At 43.0% G+C, this 22,203-nt stretch overlaps 2 protein-coding genes across 4 annotated transcripts in view; both read right to left on the bottom strand.

The window, feature by feature from the left end:
• Window positions 1-17,406, bottom strand: part of LOC115150458 (SAP domain-containing ribonucleoprotein) — a 49,298-nt gene extending 31,892 nt beyond the window's left edge. The window contains exons 1-9 of one of the 3 annotated variants that reach the window (XM_029693774.1): window positions 17,303-17,406; window positions 16,129-16,228; window positions 14,184-14,221; window positions 14,028-14,101; window positions 11,343-11,394; window positions 11,065-11,138; window positions 10,678-10,715; window positions 10,560-10,588; window positions 8,647-8,715 (exon numbers count right to left, since the gene is read on the bottom strand). In XM_029693774.1, coding sequence (XP_029549634.1) covers window positions 8,647-8,715; window positions 10,560-10,588; window positions 10,678-10,715; window positions 11,065-11,138; window positions 11,343-11,394; window positions 14,028-14,101; window positions 14,184-14,221; window positions 16,129-16,228; window positions 17,303-17,401 — 573 coding nt within the window. In that variant the 5' untranslated portion in view covers window positions 17,402-17,406. Of the gene's footprint in view, window positions 1-8,646; window positions 8,716-10,559; window positions 10,589-10,677; window positions 10,716-11,064; window positions 11,139-11,342; window positions 11,395-14,027; window positions 14,102-14,183; window positions 14,240-16,128; window positions 16,229-17,302 lie in introns of all 3 variants that reach the window. The other 2 variants (XM_029693773.1, XM_029693772.1) reach the window with 2 other exon arrangements.
• Window positions 17,407-18,265: 859 nt separating this feature from the next.
• On the bottom strand, window positions 18,266-21,424 carry cdk2 (cyclin dependent kinase 2). Its single transcript, XM_029693771.1, has 7 exons — window positions 20,969-21,424; window positions 20,424-20,501; window positions 20,212-20,332; window positions 19,482-19,652; window positions 19,229-19,330; window positions 18,931-19,134; window positions 18,266-18,754 (listed from the first exon to the last, which is right to left on the bottom strand). Exons 1-7 carry the CDS (start codon window positions 21,082-21,084, stop codon window positions 18,650-18,652), a joined length of 897 nt encoding a protein of 298 aa, XP_029549631.1. The 5' UTR covers window positions 21,085-21,424; the 3' UTR covers window positions 18,266-18,649.
• Window positions 21,425-22,203: the final 779 nt, after the last annotated feature.

Below are 22,203 nucleotides of genomic sequence, written 5' to 3' on the forward strand. Positions count from 1 at the left end.
TGCTAAGCAGTTGCTAAGCAGTTGCTAGGGACTCTCCTGGAAGAAGCTAGCTAACAAATAATATCTAGTTAACAGAAGATAAAATAAGGACAGAAGAAAAAGGACATCAAAGTGATACAGTCCTCTAAAGACACAAGAGACAATAATACAAGAAACAACACTTCTATTGCAAAATTGTAGCCAACATCACCAGCATTGCTATGGAAATGGTTTACCCACCAGACATCCTAACAGAGAAAGCTAAGAAAAGTTTCAAAGGTTTGTTGATGGGACAGAACCATGAATGCATGTTTGCAGATCTTACCAGTTGCAAAACAAGAGCAAATTCCATTTTTAATACCAAACAAGGGCACATATGGAAAAGGATTATTTGCAACCATTTCCCTTTCTCAAAAAAGAGAGGCATCAGCCAAGGATGTCAGATGAGCATTTTTGAAGAAGCTGACCAGAGCAACACGTATCAAACAGTGAACTTATATAATAATGGAACTGTATTGATACAAGGCAATGATTCAAGCTTCCGGGCTTTTGAGAATAGGTTTGCTACCCTAAAAGCAGAAGCTGAAATCATCTCAGAAACTGAGGGAAAAAGTCAAGGAGGGAGATGGAGAAAAGCAGGCCCCAACAGTCTCTGTGACCCAGCAAGAAGCCCTCAGTGTCCCTCTACCTACCTCACGTGCAGCAGACAGAGCCAAGGACATGCCTACAACACCAAGAACACCTGCTATGCAACGTTTCCACAACACCCTCTCTCTAGTCGAAGCAGAGGTCATAGAACTCAAGCTTCAAGAGGAGGACACTGTCCAAAAACTAAAAGAGATGAAACAGTTCAGGGAGGAGAGCAGAGCAACTATTGCTAAATTAGAAAGCAGAATGGACAAACTGAGTCAGACATATGATGACCTCAGAGACCATCTGAGCACAACAAGAAAGGAGCTAGAACAAAGAGAGAGGTACATTGACCCCCTCAACCAGCAGCTAGTCATTATGTCCTCTACATCTAGAGAACATGTTGACCAGCTTGGCATAACACAAGCAGAACCTGAGACCAGCATGGCCTCCACCACACAGCCTGATGACACTGCACCAGCCTACCAGTCTGCTCCAGCCCAGATCAGCCAACCAGCGTCCCAGTCTGCTCTAGCCCATGTCAGCCTACCTGCTTCCCAGTCTGCTCCAGCACAGTGTGCTCCAGCCCAGGCCAGCCAACCAGCCACCCTGTCTGCTCCAGCCTAGGTCAGAATACCAGCCTCCCAGTCTGCTCCAGCCCAGGTCAGAACACCAGCCTCCCAGTCTGCTCCAGCCCAGGTCAGAACACCAGCCTCCCAGTCTGCTCCAGCCCAGGTCAGAACACCAGCCTCCCAGTCTGCTCCAGCCCAGGTCAGAATACCAGCCTCCCAGTCTGCTCCAGCCCAGGTCAGAATACCAGTCTCCCAGTCTGCTCCAGCCCAGGTCAGAATACCAGCCTCCCAGTCTGCTCCAGCCCAGGTCAGAATACCAGCCTCCCAGTCTGCTCCAGCCCAGGTCAGAATACCAGCCTCCCAGTCTGCTCCAGCCCAGGTCAGAATACCAGCCTCCCAGTCTGCTCCAGCCCACGTCAGAATACCAGCCTCCCAGTCTGCTCCAGCCCACGTCAGAATACCAGCCTCCCAGTCTGCTCCAGCCCAGGTCAGAATACCAGCCTCCCAGTCTGCTCCAGCCCAGGTCAGAATACCAGCCTCCCAGTCTGCTCCAGCCCACGTCAGAATACCAGCCTCCCAGTCTGCTCCAGCCCACGTCAGAATACCAGCCTCCCAGTCTGCTCCAGCCCACGTCAGAATACCAGCCTCCCAGTCTGCTCCAGCCCACGTCAGAATACCAGCCTCCCAGTCTGCTCCAGCCCAGGTCAGAATACCAGCCTCCCAGTCTGCTCCAGCCCAGGTCAGAATACCAGTCTTCCAGTCTGCTCCAGCCCACGTCAGAATACCAGCCTCCCAGTCTGCTCCAGCCCACGTCAGAATACCAGCCTCCCAGTCTGCTCCAGCCCAGAATACCAGTCTCCCAGTCTGCTCCAGCCCAGGTCAGAATACCAGCCTCCCAGTCTGCTCCAGCCCACTTCAGAATACCAGTCTCCCAGTCTGCTCCAGCCAGACAATGACCGACAACTGCAATCCTTATTGATTCAAATGGGAAGTTCTTAGTCCAGGAAAGATGATTCCCTAGACACCAGGTGTACAACATCATCCACACTGGAACAAACCACCTTCATGCCAAAGGTGAAAATGTATCTGGGGCAGTGAGAAGAGTGGCAGAACTGGCACAGGCTATGTTCCCAACAACCAATATAGTTGTGTCCACCCTCCTACCAAGAAAAGACTTCCCAGGACAGTTGGACAATATAAATCAACAGATCACTGTGGACTGTGCCTCACTGCTCAACGTCAGAACAGCTCACCACCCCACTCTGACATGTCAACACTTATACCATAATGTACATCTTGATCAGGACAGTATCAGAACCTTTGCCAAGGACCTAAAAGATGCAACACTTGGCAGGGACCCACACACCCATCACCGCAGCAACAGAGGTCCCCTAAAAATTACACCTACCTTGGTCTGACCATATCTGCATCGGGAAACTTTAATATGGCAGTGAACGCACTCAAAGAAAAAGCTCGCAGAGCATTGTATGCAATAAAAATGAAATTATTAAAAATCAACATCCCAATTAGAATTTGGACCAAAATATTTGACAGTGTAATCCTACCAATAGCTCTTTACGGAAGTGAGGTTTGGGGGCCACTCAAACTGGACTTTAAAATGTGGGACAAACATCCAATTGAAGCACTACATGCAGAATTCTGTCGGAAAATCCTACAAGTCCAGAGAAATACACCATAATAAACGGCTCTCTATCCACCGGATGTGTACCAAGCTCACTAAAAGTGGCAGTAATAAAGCCTCTCTTGAAAAAGCCGAATCTTGACCCAGAAATTATAAAAAACTATCGGCCTATATCGAATGTTCCATTCCTCTCAAAAATTTTAGAAAAAGCTGTTGCACAGCAACTCACTGCCTTCCTGAAGACAAACAATGTATACGAAACGCTTCAGTCTGGTTTTAGACCCCATCATAGCACTGAGACTGCACTTGTGAAGGTGGTAAATTACCTTTTAATGACGTCAGACCGAGGCTCTGCATCTGTCCTCGTGCTCCTAGATCTTAGTGCCGCTTTTGATACCATCGATCACCACATTATTTTGGAGAGATTGGAAACCGAAATTGGTCTACATGGACAAGTTCTGGCCTGGTTTAGATCTTATCTGTCGGAAAGATATCAGTTTGTCTCTGTGAATGGTTTGTCCTCTGACAAATCAATTGTAAATTTCGGTGTTCCTCAAGGTTCCGTTTTAGGACCACTATTGTTTTCACTATATATTTTACCTCTTGGGGATGTCATTCGAAAACATAATGTTAAATTTCACTGCTATGCGGACGACACACAGCTGTACATTTCAATGAAACATGGTGAAGCTCCAAAATTGCCCTCGCTAGAAGCCTGTGTTTCAGACATAAGGAAGTGGATGGCTGCAAACTTTCTACTTTTAAACTCGGACAAAACAGAGATGCTTGTTCTAGGTCCCAAGAAACAAAGAGATCTTCTGTTCAATCTGACAATTAATCTGGATGGTTGTACAGTCGTCTCAAATAAAACTGTGAAGGACCTCGGTGTTACTCTGGACCCTGATCTCTCTTTTGAAGAACATATCAAGACTGTTTCAAGGACAGCTTTTTTCCATCTACGTAACATTGCAAAAATCAGAAACTTTCTGTCCAAAAATGACGCAGAAAAATGAATCCATGCTTTTGTTACTTCTAGGCTGGACTACTGCAATGCTCTACTTTCCGGCTACCCGGATAAAGCACTAAACAAACTTCAGTTAGTGCTAAATACGGCTGCTAGAATCCTGACTAGAACCAAAAAATTTGATAATATTACTCCAGTGCTAGCCTCCCTACACTGGCTTCCTGTTAAGGCAAGGGCTGATTTCAAGGTTTTACTGCTAACCTACAAAGCATTACATGGGCTTGCTCCTACCTATCTTTCCGATTTGGTCCTGCCGTACATACCTACACGTACGCTACGGTCACAAGACGCAGGCCTCCTAATTGTCCCTAGAATTTCTAAGCAAACGGCTGGAGGTAGGGCTTTCTCCTATAGAGCTCCATTTTTATGGAATGGTCTGCCTACCCATGTGAGAGACGCAGACTCAGTCTCAACCTTTAAGTCTTTACTGAAGACTTATCTCTTCAGTAGGTCCTATGATTAAGTGTAGTCTGGCCCAGGAGTGTGAAGGTGAACGGAAAGGCTTGAGCAACGAACCGCCCTTGCTGTCTCTGCCTTGCCGGTTCCCCTCTTTCCACTGGGATTCTCTGCCTCTAACCCTATTACAGGGGCTGAGTCACTGACTTACTGGTGTTCTTCCATGCCGTCCATGGGAGGGGTGCGTCACTTGAGTGGGTTGAGTCACTGACGTGGTCTTCCTGTCTGGGTTGGCGCCCCCCCCCCTTGGGTTGTGCCATGGCGGAGATTTTGTGGGCTATACTCGGCCTTGTCTTCGGACGGTAAGTTGGTGGTTGTAGACATCCCTCTAGTGGTGTGGGGGCTGTGCTTTGGCAAAGTGGGTGGGGTTATATCCTGCCTGTTTGGCCCTGTCCGGGGGTATCATCGGATGGGGCCACAGTGTCTTCTGATCCCTCCTGTCTCAGCCTCCAGTATTTATGCTGCAGTAGTTTATGTGCCGGGGGGCTAGGGTCAGTCTGTTACATCTGGAGTATTCTCTTGTCTTATCCGGTGTCCTGTGTGAATTTAAATATGCTCTCTCTAATTCTCTCTTTCTCTCGGAGGACCTGAGCCCTAGGACCATGCCTCGGGACTACCTGGCATGATGACTCCTTGCTGTCCCCAGTCCACCTGGCCATGCTGCTGCTCCAGTTTCAACTGTTCTGCCTGCGGCTACGGAACCCTGACCTGTTCACCGGACGTGCTTGTTGCACCCTCGACAACTACAATGATTATTATTATTTGACCATGCTGGTCATTTATGAACATTTTAACATCTTGACCATGTTCTGTTATAATATCCACCCGGCACAGCCAGAGGACTGGCCACCCCTCATAGCCTGGTTCCTCTCTAGGTTTCTTCCTAGGTTTTTGGCCTTTCTAGGGAGTTTTTCCTAGGGAGTTTTTCCTAGCCACCGTGCTTCTTTCACATGCATTGCTTGCTGTTTGGGGTTTTAGGCTGGGTTTCTGTACAGCACTTTGAGATTTCAGCTGATATACGAAGGGCTATATAAATAAATTTGATGATTTGATTTGATAATGCATGTAGGGCAGAATTGGGCCACTTTCCAGTAATAATGAAAATACAGAAAAGATCATAAACATTTTGGCTACATCTAAATTCAAGTCTGCAATTTAAAGCACTTCAAACCCAAGAGCTGAGCCCAGAAACGAGCCCTCTCAGTCAGCTGGTGTTGGACCTCACCAACCAAGCTGACACCAGCACTGCTTCAAAAGAAAGAATTAAAATAAACAGAATCATGAACCAATCAAAGGACTCATATTTACAACATTGGAAAAACGAAACAAAATCCCAAAGCCGACTAAATTGCTATCTGACCCTAAACAGAGAATATGAATTGGCTGATTATCTCTACTCTGTCAGAGATACGAAGCAGAGACAGATCCTTACCAAGTACAGGCTGAGTGACCACCGATTGGAAATAGAAACCAGCAGACATAAAAAGACATGGCTACCCAAAGAGGAGCGTGTATTTGGTCACTGCACGACAGGGGAGGTAGAAACAGAGATGCCCTTTCTCCTTTACTGTGAGAAATATTCCTCACAAAGAGATTCATTATTCACAGAAATGACTACCGTAATTTCCGGACTATAAGCCGCACCCACTGAATTTTAAAAAATAATAATATTTTGAACATAAATAAGCTGCACATGTCTATAAGCCGCAGGTGCCTACCGGTACATTGAAACAAATGCACTTTACACAGGCTTTAACGAAACACGGCTTGTAACAAAAATAAATAGGCTTTAACGAAACACGGCTTGTAATAAAAAATAAGCAGTAAACAGTAGCCTACCAAGAAAGTAATTGGTCACCATCTTCCTCCTCCTGTGCACTGAAACCACTGAAACCATCTCCTTCGGTGTCGGAGTTGAATAGCCTCAGAATTGCATCATCCGATATTGGATCGTTTTCATTGTCACTCTCGTCACTTTCATCCGGAGGCAAATCCCCCGCTGAGCCCTCTTCAACACGCAGCAGTCCAGCCTTTCGAAACCCGTTGATGATAGTGGATTTTTTGACAATGCTCCACGCTGTCAGGACCCACTGGCAGACTTGACCATAAGTTGCTCTTCGCATGCGGCCCGTTTTGGTGAAGGATTTCTCCCCACTTGTCATCCAAGCCTCCCGCTGAACACGGAGCGTCGCCTTAAATGCACGATTTACACTGATGTCGAGTGGCTGCAAATACTTTGTTGTACCCCCAGGAATCAGGGTGACGAAATGACTACCGTAATCAGAATGATGGGAAGTTTGAGAGCGCTCGATTTAATCTAAACAGTAAACAAAAAAAGTTGTTTGACCTTAACCCGTTCGGCAATTTCATTGGTCTAATGAAAGCTTCATGCCGCCAAAAAACTGAGCACGTCACAGAATGTGTGTTTTTGGAGAGAAAAATTTGAAAGCGGGAAAAATCCATATATTAGCCGCGTCCTTGTTTAAGCCGCGACATTCTAAGCCTGGGAAAAAAGTTGCGGCTTATAGTCCGGAAATTACGGTACATTTATTCCAAATTTTTAACTTATTAAACCCAGAGGAAAAACTAAAAATAATCATGGGCGAAGGAGCAATGGCTCCTCTTGCAGCCAAATATGTATTTGCCTGCCATGGCCTGAGGGACACTGAATAATAACATCTGCATAGTAAGCAGTAACTTACTTATTATTATTATTGTTGTTTATCATTCCAAATAGTAGTGGTAATGATAGCAGTTTAGTGATGGTGGTGGTAGTAGTAGTGGTAATGATGATAGTAGTTGTAGTACTGATGTAACGGTGAAGATGACCGTTATTTAGTTATAAGTTAGTTTCATTTTCCATATTTATTACATTACATTCTACTATTGACTGTTACATTTTATTGTCATTATCTTTGTATTTAATTTTGTATTATTATTTACTGCCATTTTATATTATTTGTTATTGTTTATAATTTTATTACAATGTATATTATATACATTGTTGCTTTGGCAATGTTGCTTTGGCAGTGTTTTTCATGCCAATAAAGCAGCTTGAATTTGAAAGAGAGAGAGAGCGAGAGACACCGAGAGAGAAAGGAAAAAGACAGAGACACAGAAAGAGAGAGACAAAGGTACAAAGAGAGAGAGAGAGAGAGAGAGAGAGAGAGAGAGAGAGAGAGAGAGAGAGAGAGAGAGAGAGAGAGAGAGAGAGAGAGAGAGAGAGAGAGAGAGAGAGAGAGAGAGAGAGAGAGAGAGAGAGAGAGAGAGAGAGAGAGAGACACACACACACAGAGAGAGACACACACACACACACACAGAGACACACACACACACACACACACAGAGAGAGACACACACACACACACACACAGAGAGAGACACACACACACACAGAGAGAGAGACACACACAGAGAGAGACACACACACACACAGAGAGAGACACACACACACACAGAGAGACACACACACACACACAGAGAGACACACACACACACAGAGTGAGAGAGAGAGAGACACACACAGACTTTTGCTGACATTACACAACAGGCATTGTTGCACATCTCCCCAGGAGCTTGGCGCCGGGCACTTCCGCCTGCACACAAAGGACTCCAGTGAAAAGGTCCTGCCGCAATAATTGAATCTGCTCCTCACTCACTGCATACTGGTAACGCCATCTACCCCCAACCAGGGGCTAATATATCTGCCCCCTGTGGACTGCCGTTTCCGTTGTGTAAAAAAAAGTCAAAAGAGAGCGAGGGGAGAGGGAAAGGTGAGGGGTGCAGTAGAGGGTTGGGCAGTACTAACCTCAATACACACATTCTCCTAGTAATACTGGGGGGAGGGGGGGGGGGAGAGTGTACTACTACTCTCAATGAGCAGCTGATTCAACTAAGTACAAATAAGAGGAAGAATGAATACATAAACTGCTTGCAGGTCTAAACCCCGAAAACAAATGGAGATACAGTTTGGGTTTAATAATATTCTCCAACACCATTGTATGAACAGAAAGAGTTCTCCTAAATAACATGGTTAAGTCAGCAGTGAAGGATAAGTGAGGAAAACAGCTGACTGGATTAACTATAAGACACGTAATAAATTAGGTTCAGATACCCATGGGTTTCTGGGGTTAAATGTAATTATATTAAGCAGTTGGCCACCCTACCTGTATAGTGGTGTAATTGGGGACAGTTGGCCACCCTACCTGTATAGTGGTGTAATTGGGGACAGTTGGCCACCCTACCTGTATAGTGGTGTAATTGGGGACAGTTGGCCACCCTACCTGTATACTGGTGTAATTGGGATTACTATGCAAGTTTCATGTATTCATGAGTCAGCTCACCGTTTTGGCAACAGGGGAGACATTCATGCCAAAGCGTTCTGCCCGCTTCTTCAGGACCTCAACGCTGATCTAACAACACAGAGGGAGGGGAGAGGGGTTGGTTACAAGCTCCACCAAGACTAAACAGGTGTGCATACACACACACACTTCTATTCATAACAACAAAAAACAGTTCTGATCATTTTCATACAGTCTTGTTCTCCTCTAATAAACCCAGCAGATGAACTCCTGTTCATAGAGATCCTATTAAATTACTAGAGGGGCTATGTCATAACCCCAAAAAGTTACAGAATGGGGTGAAAATGGCAGCCACATTGGTCAGGGAGAAATCCAAACCAGTTTAATTGGAACCAGTGGCAGTAGAGGCATAATCCAGATTTTTCTTATGTAGGAAATTAAAAAGGTATGCGATATATCAGAAATTCTGTAATATAATTGTTAATCTAAAATATTGTCATATAGTGTAATAAATAGAGTTTATACAGGTTTTATGCCTTGCATGTGCAAGCGCCACCACTATTGTCAGTAGTACTATCAAAGCTGTAAAAAATAAAATGGTCTGCAAATAAGCACACACACACACACACCATGATGTGTTTACAATACCGCTTTGGTAATAAGCCATTATTTGTTTGACCGAATGGGGAAAAAGTCTGTGTGAACATTTGAAATAAGATCAGGATCAAACGAGCAAGATAAAAAATTGCTAGGTTGTCTAACATTATTCCTGACATGTGACCATCGCAGAGGCAGTGGAGAAGGGATGGTGACCCTGCTGCTTCTGCCAGCCAACCATATCCTAAGCAGCTGCACCTGACTCAACCTAGCTAATCAAAAAACAGAATAATAACCAATCATTTTGTCAAATTGATGACAGTTTGGAAACTGGAAGGTAGCCTGTCTCCTACTACATTGACTTTGGTGTGCAGTATTGGTACCTAGCTAGCACCAGTGCAACTAGACTGAAAACAATGACCAGAAACTGCTATCATTTTCAATATTCTAAGCAATGATTTAGGAATCCATGTGACTAAGTATTAGTTAGGCAGCTACTTGTTTTCCTATTGAAATCAAACTGTAGTTCATGAAAATAACAAGTTAGCTAGATAGATAACGAACTAAACAAGCTAGCCAGCTATCTAGCCCTGTTCCCCCAAGCTAACGTTATAAGTAAGCATGACTAGTAGGTCCGACCATCAACCAATACGAAAACTGGCTTATAAATAAGGGGTATTTTAGATGACACCTAGCTAGCTAGCTAGCTATAGCTACTGAAACAGATTATATAGTTTTGCTATGTTTTGGGGGGAGAACATTGTTTGCATCCAACAGCTCGCTAGCTTTTTTTCTAACCAGCACTGTCCCAGAGCTTGGAGAAATGTGTATCTGCCTCGTGCAGCAGGTGCAAGACAACTTTACCAGCATCAAAGCATACATATTGGTGAACCACTGTGATGTATGAAATACGAGTGATTGTGTAATAACTACGTAAAAATTGTATGTACGTGCAATTATTAAGTGACGTGCAGTCATATTCAGGTCTTGATTGGTCAACAAGCTTTTTTGACGCATCAAAGTGTTATTTGACGTGTATCTTTTTTGACACACAAAGACCAAACGGCGTTCCATAGCTAACAAACATACAGCGCAGATAAATTGTTATATGTTATTTAACACAATATCTTATCACAGCACGGGCAAACCATAGTTGACCAACTCCCTGACCAAGATGGCTGACCAATCACAAGAAAGTTCATGTCCATTCTAGTATTCTAATTCCATGCTCCTGTTATTCAATGACAATGTTATAGCAGCCTACTGTAAATGTGCGGATTATGTGAGGTGCCATTTTATGTGCCGTCACTGTTGCAGTAGGAAAATAAAAAATGAATATAACCCCCCTTGATACTCACAGTTGGTTTGCTATTCGCAACTGGTGCACCTAATAGACAAAGAAAACAAATCTGATGAATTACACACTTTGGACTGGTCATGCTGAAGGACCTATGAAAGGCTAAAAATCCAACTCACCCAATATGGAAGCCGGCGTTGGAACTGGTAAACCGAACCTGACAAACATCAGATCAATTCAGTTCATATTCACTCACACAACCTACATCTTTCCAACATCCATTTTACTATGCTTTCAACAGTCAGACCAATATGACTTGCCAATGGGGCAGATTATTGCCACATATAATATCTTCGATATTCTTTTAACGTAACTACCTGACATTGTTCACTGTGTAATGACCAAACCTTGATTGTTAACTACTATATTTCATCAATTTGAGGAGGTCAAGAGAAGGGTCAAAAGTGTGCCACATTGCTGATGTCTACATGCAAGACGTACAACACTAGTTTATCCAAAGTCAACAGATGATCCATTATAATGTGGAATTCAGTCCAGTGGCTCACCTGGCAGCGCGGGCCTCTTTCTTACTATTAGCAGTGGCAGGCAGGTTGAAACGCTCCGCCCTCTTTTGCAGCTTCTGTGATGGACACAAATACAAGTTGAAGATTCATACAAGTACACTTCATCAATGTAGTGCCAATAGGGCAGGTACACAATCATCCTGTCAAGGTGTCCAATACCGAGTGTGAATTACTAGAGCTGATGAGAATAACATGGTGGGAAACAAAGATTTTAAATCTATTGATACACCAGTTATTCTGTGCATCATGTTACTACATACCTCATCTGCAGCTGCTGGGGCAGTGATTTTCACAACTTTCTTCTCAGCATCCCTAAAGCAAGAACAAAAATTAGTTGAATTAAACCATTAGGGCAGTGAATACAGTATCCAGTGAAAAACTGTAAACCTAGCCTGCCCTCTACTGGTCAAAAATAAACCACTGCACAGACATTTTAGTCATTTAGCAGACGCTCTTATCCAGAGCGACTTACAGTAGTGAATGTATACATTTCATACTTTTTTTTTTCTTCGTACTGGTCCCCTGTAGGAATCGAACCCACAACCCTGGCGTTGCAAACACCATGCTCTAACAACTGAGCCACACGGGACCACAGCCAGTAGCTACAGTATGTTTGCATTAACTTGTCCAGTGATTGTCGAGTATTCGAAAGTTAGCGTAGAAAATAAATGTGACAATTGCCTGCAAGGGTGCGTTAACATTTAACTAACTTGTCTGGAAAAAAACAGCTGGACAGAATGACGTCACCACCACCCAAAAAAAGTTTGAATAAAAATGTAGTGGCAGAACTGTTTCCATTACTCATTTAGGGTAATTACGCATAAATACATTGGCGACAGCCTGTATGCCCTCCCACCTATCTGTTTCATGTCTCAGGTAGCCTGTGAAAGCCAGGGTGGATAGAATGTAATAACTGACTAATATTTGCCATATTCTAATAATTCTCATGTGCCAATCAATGGTTTATTTACACTACATGACCAAAAGTATGTGGACACCTGCTCGTCAAACATCTCATTGCAAAATCATGGGCATTAATATGGAGTTGGTCACCCCCTTTGCTGCTATAACAGCCTCCACTCTTCTGGGAAGGCTTACCACTAGATGTTGGAACATTTTCCTACTGCGACAGTGACCTGCTTCCATTCAACCACAAAAGCATTAGTGAGGTCGGGCACTGATGTTGGGCGATTAGGCCTGGCTCGCAGTCTGCATTCCAATTCATCCCAAAGGTGTTTGATGGGGTTGAGGTCAGGGCTCTGTGCAAGCCAGTCAAGTTCTTCCACACCAATCGACAAACCATTTCTGTATGGACCTTGCTTTCTGCACAGGGGTATTGTCGTGCTGAAACAGGAAAGGGCCTTCCCCAAACTGTTGCCACAAAGTTGGAAGCACAGAATCATCTAGAATGTCATTGTATGCTGTAGCTTTAAGATTTCCCTTCACTAGAACTAAGGGGCCTAGCCCAAACCATGAAATAACCCCAGACCATTATTCCTCCTCCACCAAACTTTACAGTGGGCACTATGCATTGGGGCAGGTAGCGTTTTCCTGGCATCCGCCAAACCCAGATTCGTCAGTCGGACTGCCAGATGGTGAAGTGTGATTCATCACTCCAGAGAACGCATTTCCACTGCTCCAGAGTCCAATGGCGGCGAGCTTTACATCCCTCCAGCTGACACTTGGCATTGTGATCTTAGGCTTGTGTGGCTGCTTGGCCATGGAAACCCATTTCATGAAGCTCCCGACGAACAGTTCTTCTGCTTGACGTTGCTTCCAGAGGTGGTTTGGAACTCGTTAGTGAGTGTTGCAACCGAGGACAAACTACTCTTCGTGCTTCAGCAATTGGCGGTCCCATTCTGTGAGCTTGTGTGGCCTACCACTTCGCGGCTGAGCCATTGTTGCTCCTAGACGTTTCCACTTCACAATAACAGCACTTACAGTTGACCGGGGAAGTTCTGGCAGGGAAGGTATTTGACAAACTGACTTACTGGAAAGATGGCATCCTATGACGGTGCCACTTTGAAAGTCACTGAGCTCTTCAGTAAGGCCATTCAACTGCCAATGTTTGTCTATGGAGATTGCATGGCTGTGTGCTCGATTTTATACACCGGTCAGCAACGGGTGTGGCTGAAATAGCCAAATCCACTAATTTGAAGGGGTATCCACATACTTTTATATATAGTATACTTTTATATATAGTGTACATCATCGGTGCCAACGTATCGCCACAGTCCGTGCCATGGTGAAAATGTATCTCCTGTAGGCTATATCGGAAATAATTGGATGGTGAAACTTGTCGGCCAACCAGAAAAGCAAGTTAAAGAAATTCAGGCATTCGTGAAAGTCTGGACAAACCTCGTCCTGCAAAGAAACATTTTTATAGTGGATTTATTTTATTTTGCAAGCTGTAGCCATTTAGAATTAAATGTGGAGTGGAGCTTTAAATACATGATGACATCACGTGCCCCACGTACCTTCAAAATTAGTCGGCAATGATTATTTATTCGAAAAAGTTACATCTTCATTTGTCGCAATAAAGTTGAACAAAAGAAAAATCAACCCCTGTAGAACTGATAAAAATGTATGCTCTTTAGAATATGTCTTCTATATCTGCTGTTTCCAATAATTTTTGCAACAATGCTTTTGTCAAACAAACATGGATCACTGGAAACCTGTCTATTGTAATAGTCCCCCAAAGACGTGTTGTACATATGACAACAGAAATTGATCAGGAATTGCAATCATAGACAACAAAAATAACATGCTGACATCAAGCTTCATCTTAACACTGAATTAAGAAAATATGATGTAATGTTGAAAAACTGCTGAATTTACCATCAGAATCATGATAACAGTGATTAGGCCTACTTCAATCACATAATAACCATTAGGACATAAAATATTCTATAGGTAGGTAGGTGTGAGTGAAATAGAGTACTGACTTTTCAGGTACAGCTGCCTCTTCTGCTGCCTCTTCTGCAGGTCTTTCATTGATTTCCTCCTCTTTAGGATCGTCCTGTAAATACACACGTAATCTCCACAAATCCTCCACAAATTTAAAAATATTCAGAAATATTGTAATAGTAAAGTATTCCTACCTCTAACTCTCCCAAGACCTCCTCTTCATTCACCTCATCTTCTGGAACATAGCATGCTAAATATATATTTTCCTCACATTGTCAAGCCAACAAGCTGGCTATAAAAACAATCATGTTTATCTGAGCATATTACATTAGAGAATGCATACTTCACCTGTCAGAGTGAATAATGCTACATACAGTGCATTCAGAAAGTATTTAAACCACTTGAATTTTTCCACATTGTCACAGCCTTATTCAAACATTGATTAAACAAAACATTCATCAATCTAGACAATACCCCATAATGACAAAGCAAAAACTATTTTTGAAACGTATAAAAAAACTAAAACATAAATAACTTATTTACATTAGTATTCAGACCCTTTGCTATGAAACACGAAATTGAGCTCGGATACATCCTGTTTCCATTGATCATCCTTGAGACGTTTCTACAACTTGATTGGAGTCCACCTGTGGTAAATTCAATTGATTGGGCGTGATTTGGAACGGCACACACCTTTCTAGATAAGGTCCCAGAGTTGACAGTGTACGTCAGAGCAAAAACCAAGCCATGAGGTTGAAGGAATTGTCCGCCCGGCCAAATTGAGCAATCAGGGGAGAAGGGCCTAAGTCAGGGAGGTGACTCAGAAACCGCTGATCACTCTAACAGAGTTCCTCTGTGGAGATGGGAGAATCTTCCACGAGGACAACCATCTCTGCAGCACTCCACCAAACAGGCATTTATGGTAGAGTGGCCAGACGGAAGCCACTTCTCAGTAAAAGGCACATGACAGCACGCTTGGGGTTTGCCAAAAGGCACCTAAAGGACTCTCAGACCATGAGAAACAAGATTCTCTGGTCTGATGAAACCAAGATTGAACTCTTTGGCCTGAATGCCAAGTGTCACGTCTGGAGGAAACCTGGCACCATCCCTACGGTGAAGCATGGTGGTGGCAGCATTATGCTGTGGGGATGTTTTTCAGCAGCAGGGACTGGGAGACTAGTGAAGATTGAGGTGAAAGGATTAACAGAGCAAAGTACAGAGAGATCCTTGATAACCTGCTCAGGACCTCAGACTGAGGCGAAGGTTCACCTTCCAACGGGACAACAACTCTAAGCACACAGCCAAGACAACACAGGAGTGGCTTCGGAACAAGTCTCTGAATGTCCTTGAGTGGCTGAACCAGAGCTTGATGGAACATCTCTGGAGATAGCTCCAAATATCTGTGCTGCAACACTCCCCATCCAACCTGACAGAGCTTGAGAGGATCTGCAGAGAAGAATGGGAGAAACTCCCCAAATACTGGTGTGCCAAGCTTGCGTCATACCCAAGAAAACCCAAGGCTGTAATCGCTGCCAAAGGTGCTTCAACAAAGTACTGACTAAAGATTTAAATACTTATTTAAAATGTCATTTCTGTTTTTTATTTGTAATACATTTGTTAAATTCTAAACCTGTTTTTGCCTTGTCATTATAGGGTATTGTGTGTATATTGAGGAAAAAACTATTTCATCCATTTTAGAATAAGGCTGCAATTTAACAACATGTGGAAAGTCAAGGGGTCTGAATATTTTTCAAATGCACATCTATCAAACTAAGATTCAGTTATTGTAAAAAATCAAGACAATTCATGATACCATCCAAAAAAAGAGTAAGGCTTATATTGCAGTCGTTTTTTTCATTAAGGTGAGTTCAGAAACAAAACAAGAGAATAAGTAGATCTGAGGGAACATTTGTTATTAAGCAAAAACAAGAAACCAGAGACAGACACCTAAACATGACAATGCATGCTGCTAATAGTGTAATAGATGGAACTGAAGTGAACCCTCCATGTCAACATTCACAGGGCTGGGAAACATTATGCATTCGCACAAGGCAAAAAAAACATACACATTTAAATTGTACACTCAGCACTATTAAGAAATGAGTGAGTGTTAATGCAAGAAAGTAAAGTTCACCATACCATGCTCCTCAAGGTATGCCTGCAACCGTCCAATAAGGTCACCTTTGTTTCCTTTCACCTCCAATCCCCTCACAGCACACTCCTGCTTGAGCTCAGCCAACTGAAGGTGAAGTTAGGGTCAACAAATGTATAACACTTTGTTAGTGGAGAGGGTATGCATATAATACAGTAGCAAATTAACATTGATTAAATGTATATATTTTTTTAAAGGTAAACTACAACCAACGAACCAAATCAGTGCTATAATAAGGCACATGGCTACCACATGAGTAAATTGTTTTGGTGTAACCGATGTGAAATGGCTAGTTAGTTAGCGGTGGTGCGCGCTAATAGCGTTTCAATCGGTGACGTCACTCGCTCTGAGACTTGAAGTAGGGTTTCCCCTTGCGTTGTAAGGGCCGCGGCTTTTGTGGCGCGATGGGTAACGATGCTTCGTGGGGTGTCAGTTGTTGATGTGTGCAAGGGTCCCTGGTTCGAGCCCGGGTTGGGGCGAAGAGAGTTGTGTTACATTGGCACACAACTCAATGCAGCAATTTGACAACAGACCAAGCTAGGCCTACAGTACAGATAGTGAAATGTACAATAACTTGCCTTATACGGTGTTACAGGCGCAGTCAATAACTGCTAGCTATCCAACCAATAATAACGAGCTCAATAAAAGTAAGCTAGCTGGCTATAGAGCAAACATTGCACACTAACGTTAGCTAGCGAAAGTATTAATTTGCTAGCTAAATTAATTCGTACAGATAGCTGTTAAACTGACGACGTTCTGTGTTTTACAGTAACGTAAGCCTACTAACGTTAATATGTGCTTATGTCTAGATGGGATACAGTTTTTTTACTTAAAAAAAGTTGTTTTTAGGCCCTTTAGCTAGCTAACCTTAATCTAATTCTCATAGCCTGTTCCGTAAATTCTCCTAAACCTTCTACGAAAAGTAAATTTTGACAAAAGATATCTCGTTAACTACTGAAACTAGTTAGCGCATCAGCCGATAACTTTTAGCTAGCTTCCATTTGCATGCATATCACACTGCATTACTACCACACAACAACATTAGCTAGTGTTGTAAACCGTAAAATAAGCATATTTTCAATCACTTGTCAATTTTACATAAAGTTAGATTATGAATAATTCCGTATACATTGAATTGTATTCCGTTTTTTGTTTTCTTACCTTCAATTTATGGATTTCAACAACGTCGGCCATCTTGTTTGTATCGGGTAAGAGCGGAAATGCGTAATAAAACGACCGATGATTGGCTGTACGCAGCATGTCTACTCTCGTGTGAAACGGTATAAATGCTGAAAAAGTTCAGGTGTGCTGCCATCTGCCGATACTTTACTAGATTTTAACAAATCAAAATGTAATTCCCTCAGCAACTAGGTGATTCATATACTACAAAATATAAACTCAACATAAAACAATTTCAAAGATTTTACTGAGTTAGTTCATACAAGGAAATTAGTCAATTGAAATAAATTCGTTAGGCCCTAATCTATGGACTTCACTTGGCTGGGGGCTGCCGAGAGGAAAACGGCTCATAATGGCCGGACGGGAGCTAATGGAATGGCATCAAACACCTGGAAACCACGCGTTTGATGTAATTGATACCATTCCACTGACTGCGCTCCAGTCATTACCACAAGCCCATTCTCCCCAATTAAGGTGCCACCAACCTCCTGTGCTGGGCAGGGCTGCAGCCATGGGGAGTGGGGAGCCAGCCATTCAGAGTTAGTTTTTCCCCACAAAGGGGCTTTGGCAAAGGAGAAATTCTGACTAACAGGGATAAACACATTTGTGCACAAAAATCTGAGAAATAAGCTTTTTGTGCATATGGAACATTTCTGGGATTTTTTGTATTTATTTCAGCTCAAGACATGGGATCAACACTACTGCGATTGTTCAAAGACAATTTACTTGTAACTAACCCTCCGTTTGTTTGTGGCTATACTATAGAACTTCCTATGTCAAGCCTTGATGAAAAATCTTCAAAATAACAGACCATATGTTTCATATTGTCACACAATGTTAACCTAACTCAATTGCAGAGCCAAAAGTTGGCACAGGATTGTGAATGTTAACCACATATAGTACCTGTAAATATACAAAATTACATGAATTGAAAAGACAATAGAAGAATTGGAACAAGTTTATCTTTATGTATAATCATTAAACATTTATAAAATTGCCATAACAAGTTTGATAAAATCTAAACACAACCCATTCAATACAAATTGAACGCTGAAACAATTGTGGAGTTTTCCAATCCATTCTCCACTACATAACAAGCACTCATAGCTGTAGAAGAAAATTTAAAAAAACTCACAGGACATCTAATTTATAAAACGCTGGTTTTAGCTGCTGGAATGATTTTTGGAATGGCACCCATATTTCCCTGTGATCTCTCCCATCTTCTGGACTGTACTATTCAGGTGTGGATAAGAGCTGGGGCAGTCCTTATGCTCAGAGGTCTCATGGAAAGACCCTGCGCTATGTATTGTCCCTGTCAGTCTGCATGTCTCACAGTCGTAGGTGTGGCATTGGCATGGTGACGTCACGGAAGAACCGATGGACGAGGGCATTTTTAGCAGATATCCTCTTGTTTGGGTCATAGGCCAGCATTTGCTGGAAGAATAAGAAAATGTCATAATAAGGTACGATCTATTAAATGTTTAATCGGCCAGTGACAGAAAAGTGTGAAGCTCTGAGCACTAATTAAGTAATTACATTTTATTAACCTTATTGGTACTAGCCCAATACCAAAACATCATTAAAGTGGTCAATGTGGTTAGAGTTCTCACCCCAAGAAGCTCTCTCCCGTCATCATCCAGAGGGGGCACCACTTTGGACAGCTCCTGCCGGGCCCACTTTGGGAAGGAGGGCTTGTAGTCGGGCATGGAGGTGACCCCTGGCCAGGCCACCTCATCCGGAGTACCCAGGGTACGGAAGATTCGGAACAGCTGATCGATCTCGGAGTCACCTGGAAACAAGGCCCTCCTAGTGATCTGAAGAACGAATTAGAACGTTTGGAGATGAAGTTAGACCTTGCTTTATAAAATGTTAAAGCTGTAAAATATTATAGCCAGACAATAAATGTACCATTTCAGCAAAGATGCACCCCAAACTCCAGATGTCAACAGCTGTAGAGTAGTATTTGCAGCCCAAGAGAATTTCTGGAGCTCGGTACCATAGAGTTACCACCTGAGAAATGTTAATACATGTTAGTTTCCCTATCATTGGCTCAAAAATCATGAGATGCTCACAGGATCATAACACAAGTGAAACACTAATATTGCTAGCCATTGACCAACTAAAAACCACACAGCAAAATACAGTGTGGTGTATGCCTCACCTCATGAGTGTAGGTGCGGACAGGCACCCCGAAGGCCCTAGCCAGGCCGAAGTCAGCAAGCTTGATCTCCCCCTGGGCATTGATGAGCAGGTTCTGGGGCTTCAGGTCCCGATGGAGAACCCTGTGGGAGTGACAGAAGGCCAGGCCCTGTAGCAGCTGGAACAGGTAACTCTGCAAACAAACAGCACACACACACCATAATTAGATTCATAGGGAGACAGACAGTCACACAACCTGATAGGTTACCATATTGTTATCATTTCTGCTGACAAAATGTATGTAGCACTGGCATACAAAATCCAGAACAGAGTTATGCTACAACCTGGTAAAAAACAAAACCACAACATTACACATACAGAAACATTGTGTTAGTTGGTAAATATTCAAACAATTGCCATACATGTACTTTTCACCTGGGTTTTTCCACCTTGATAACAATGCAAAGTAGTTAGATGATATGCCCACCTGACAAAGACCCAAGTGGGATTGAAACATGTCTCAAATCACAGTGGGGGCACTGTGGTCCTGTATGGCTCAACTAGAGCATAGCACTTGCAATGTCAGGGTTTTGCATTCAATTCCTGGGGCCACCCACATGGAAAAGCTATGCAGGCGTGACTAAGTTGCTTTGGATAAAAGTGTCTGCTAAATGCATCACTTGTTCCTTTAAAGGCCTATTGTTTTTTTTGGTCAGTCTAAACAAATTGCATGTGCAGTGCAGTCTGAATACCTTGACAAGTGGCAAAGCGATACCAGAGACAGAGGAGGAGTCCATGAACTTCTTGAGGTCCTGATGTAGGAACTCAAAAACCAGGTACAGTTTGTTCTCTGTGTGGATGACATCACGGAGCCTGTCAGTGTGAAAGTACATAGAGATGTCAATTTAAGCACAATTTAACAGAGAAAGCTGGTGTTTAACATAAGTAACTCACTGGTACATACTCAACAATATTTGGGTGGCTGAGCTCTTTGAGGAGTGATATCTCTCGGATGGCAGTGCTTGGTACTCCCTCTGTTTCCCTAAGAAGGCATAATATCACACTATTATCCCATTCCTCACAAGTCAGCCAAATTAATTTGAACATCGCATGCGGCCCATACATTGTGTAATGTGTATAACATAGTGCAGTTAATAATACCTTTTTTTTCTTTGTATCTGGATGTGATTTCTACTTCTAAATAGCTGGATCGACTTATGAGATCGTTACAGTCCATATGACCAATGCCATATGATAACAGCTACTGCTAAGACAGTGACTTGTTTGTCGTACAAAGCTTTAAAAGCTAACTAAGCTATCCAGGTAGTTAGCTATAAGCTAGCATAACATGGGCTACTTTCAAGACTCACTGGTTATCAATTCAGGTCAAGTAACTAGGTAGCGACATAGCCAACTAGGTAGCGACGGGGGAGCCAGCTACTTGCCAAGGTGACAATTAGCTGGCTAACGATAGCCAGCTAACCTAGCTGTCAGTCAAACACCACTTACGTGTCTAGCCTGATTTTCTTGAGGGCAACGGTCTCTCCAGTGACTTTGTTCTTTGCCTTGTACACCACTCCGTACGTCCCTTCTCCAATCTTTTCTACTTTCTGAAATGATTCCATGTCACACAAGTTCTGTTTTGGTTAGCTAGCTAGAGAGCTATCATCTAATACAAACCGCTGTATTTTTGAAAACAAAGAAAAACGTTAGCTAGCTAACGTTAACTAACAGCAGTAGCTGCCTCAAATTCAAGCTAATGTTAGCATGCGAACTAACTAAACTTTTGTGAATAAATCTGCAACTTTGTAACGTTGCCTCCAACGTGTTTCGCCAGGAACAACTTGGAGCGGGAGCCCATCAGGATTATCACACAATAAATAAAAGGAATCAGTTGAGCGGGTTGTAACACTCGACTCGAAACAAAAGTAACAGAACCCACCAGTTCCCGCGTTGTTTATGCCACGCCTTGGATTAACTAGAGAACCGCCCAATTTTCAATATACGACCAATCACTGACAGCCCAATGATCAAAATATTACAACTGAGACGCACATTCAGGAAAGAAACGAACGGTGAATGGATGGAACATTGGACCAAAGACAGTGCAGTATGAAGCTTGGCAGAAACTGCTTCTCCAATAGAAATACCCGATCACTCTTGTAGTAGACGATGTCATGGTGACGTAAGCTAGATAAACTCATGCACAGAAACACTTAATCGGGTCTACACGTTCAATTCATTGTTGTAAATACTTATGCTTCCAATAAGTCAAGTAACTGTGTCTAACGGACGCCTCGCGCCAAACTGCGCATGTGCAGGCCGTCAACACAAAGGCACTCCTTCGATATAAAATAGTTTTTGAGTTTTGAGTCAGTTTGTCACTTTCACGAGGTTGGAGTAATAACATGTTCAACTACTGCAGACATTGGCTCGAATCTAGGTTGTGCCTTTAGATTTGAGAAAATTAACAACTAAGGAATAATGTTTCACGTCTCTCATCGACTTCTCAAGTCCCAACCTGGTCTGTTTGGTCTGTTTCTTGAGCATTCCCGGATGTCTTACAATGTTGCGCCTCTGGGTTTGGAAACTCTGTGATTGGACCCTGTTTTTCCGTGAGAATCAGCTGGGTTTATGCCATAGAGATCCTATTAAATTACTAGAGGGGATATGTCATGATCCCTCAAAGTTCCAGAATGGTGCGAAAATGGCAGCTATCTTGGTCAGGGAGAAATCCAAAACCA

This window comes from Salmo trutta, chromosome 16 (genome assembly GCF_901001165.1).
Source record: "Salmo trutta chromosome 16, fSalTru1.1, whole genome shotgun sequence".
NCBI lineage: Eukaryota > Metazoa > Chordata > Actinopteri > Salmoniformes > Salmonidae > Salmo > Salmo trutta.